A 563-nucleotide genomic window follows, 5' to 3' on the forward strand; every position below is an offset into this window, starting at 1 on the left:
CTCATGAAATGATCCCGCTCTGCCTGGGTGTCTGCGGAGAGCGGCGGTGGGGAGGGAAAGTTGCCTTCCGGTCTCTGGGTGGGGACTGAAGCGCACGCGGCTGTTTCCCGGGTGCTGAAGGGCTCTCCCTGTCTTTTCACGCCCGGCAGCGCTGCACGCCCGCTGCTACTCTCACGGGTCACAAGAATCAGATGAAGAATTTGACGCTCGCTGGGTGACATATTTCAACAAGCCAGATATCGACGCCTGGGAGCTCAGGAAAGGTAAGTCGAGTGACCGGGGAGCGTGGCGTGGACTCGGAACAGCTGCTTTGGGGCCAGAGAGAACAGCTGGGTTTTACTCGGCTCCTGGAGAGCAGAAACGGTGAAAAGCGGGAGTTTGGGTCTCCACTTGTTCCTCGCCTGGATTGCCAGCTCATGTTCAGCTAGCCCAGTAGTGAGCGACAGCGAGAGGGAGAAGAGCGAGGGAAAACCTCTGGCCGTGTGTGTGTGTATGTGTGTCCCCAAACCCACAGTGAACGTTGTCACCAGCTGCTGACGGCAGCCGGGCTGTGGGGCAATGTT

The 563-nt window shown here is 59.0% G+C and overlaps 1 protein-coding gene across 1 annotated transcript in view; it reads left to right on the forward strand.

The window, feature by feature from the left end:
• Positions 1-120: 120 nt before the first annotated feature.
• Positions 121-563, forward strand: part of LOC104494552 (cytochrome c oxidase subunit 5A, mitochondrial) — a gene marked incomplete at its 5' end in the record, with an annotated part of 1,160 nt that continues 717 nt past the window's right edge. The window contains one exon of the mRNA XM_010137404.1: positions 121-283. Within this exon, the coding sequence (XP_010135706.1) occupies positions 121-283 (163 nt within the window). The remainder of the gene's footprint in view (positions 284-563) is intronic.

The sequence above is a fragment of the Buceros rhinoceros genome, unplaced genomic scaffold, assembly GCF_000710305.1.
Source record: "Buceros rhinoceros silvestris isolate BGI_N320 unplaced genomic scaffold, ASM71030v1 scaffold44355, whole genome shotgun sequence".
Classification (NCBI taxonomy): domain Eukaryota; kingdom Metazoa; phylum Chordata; class Aves; order Bucerotiformes; family Bucerotidae; genus Buceros; species Buceros rhinoceros.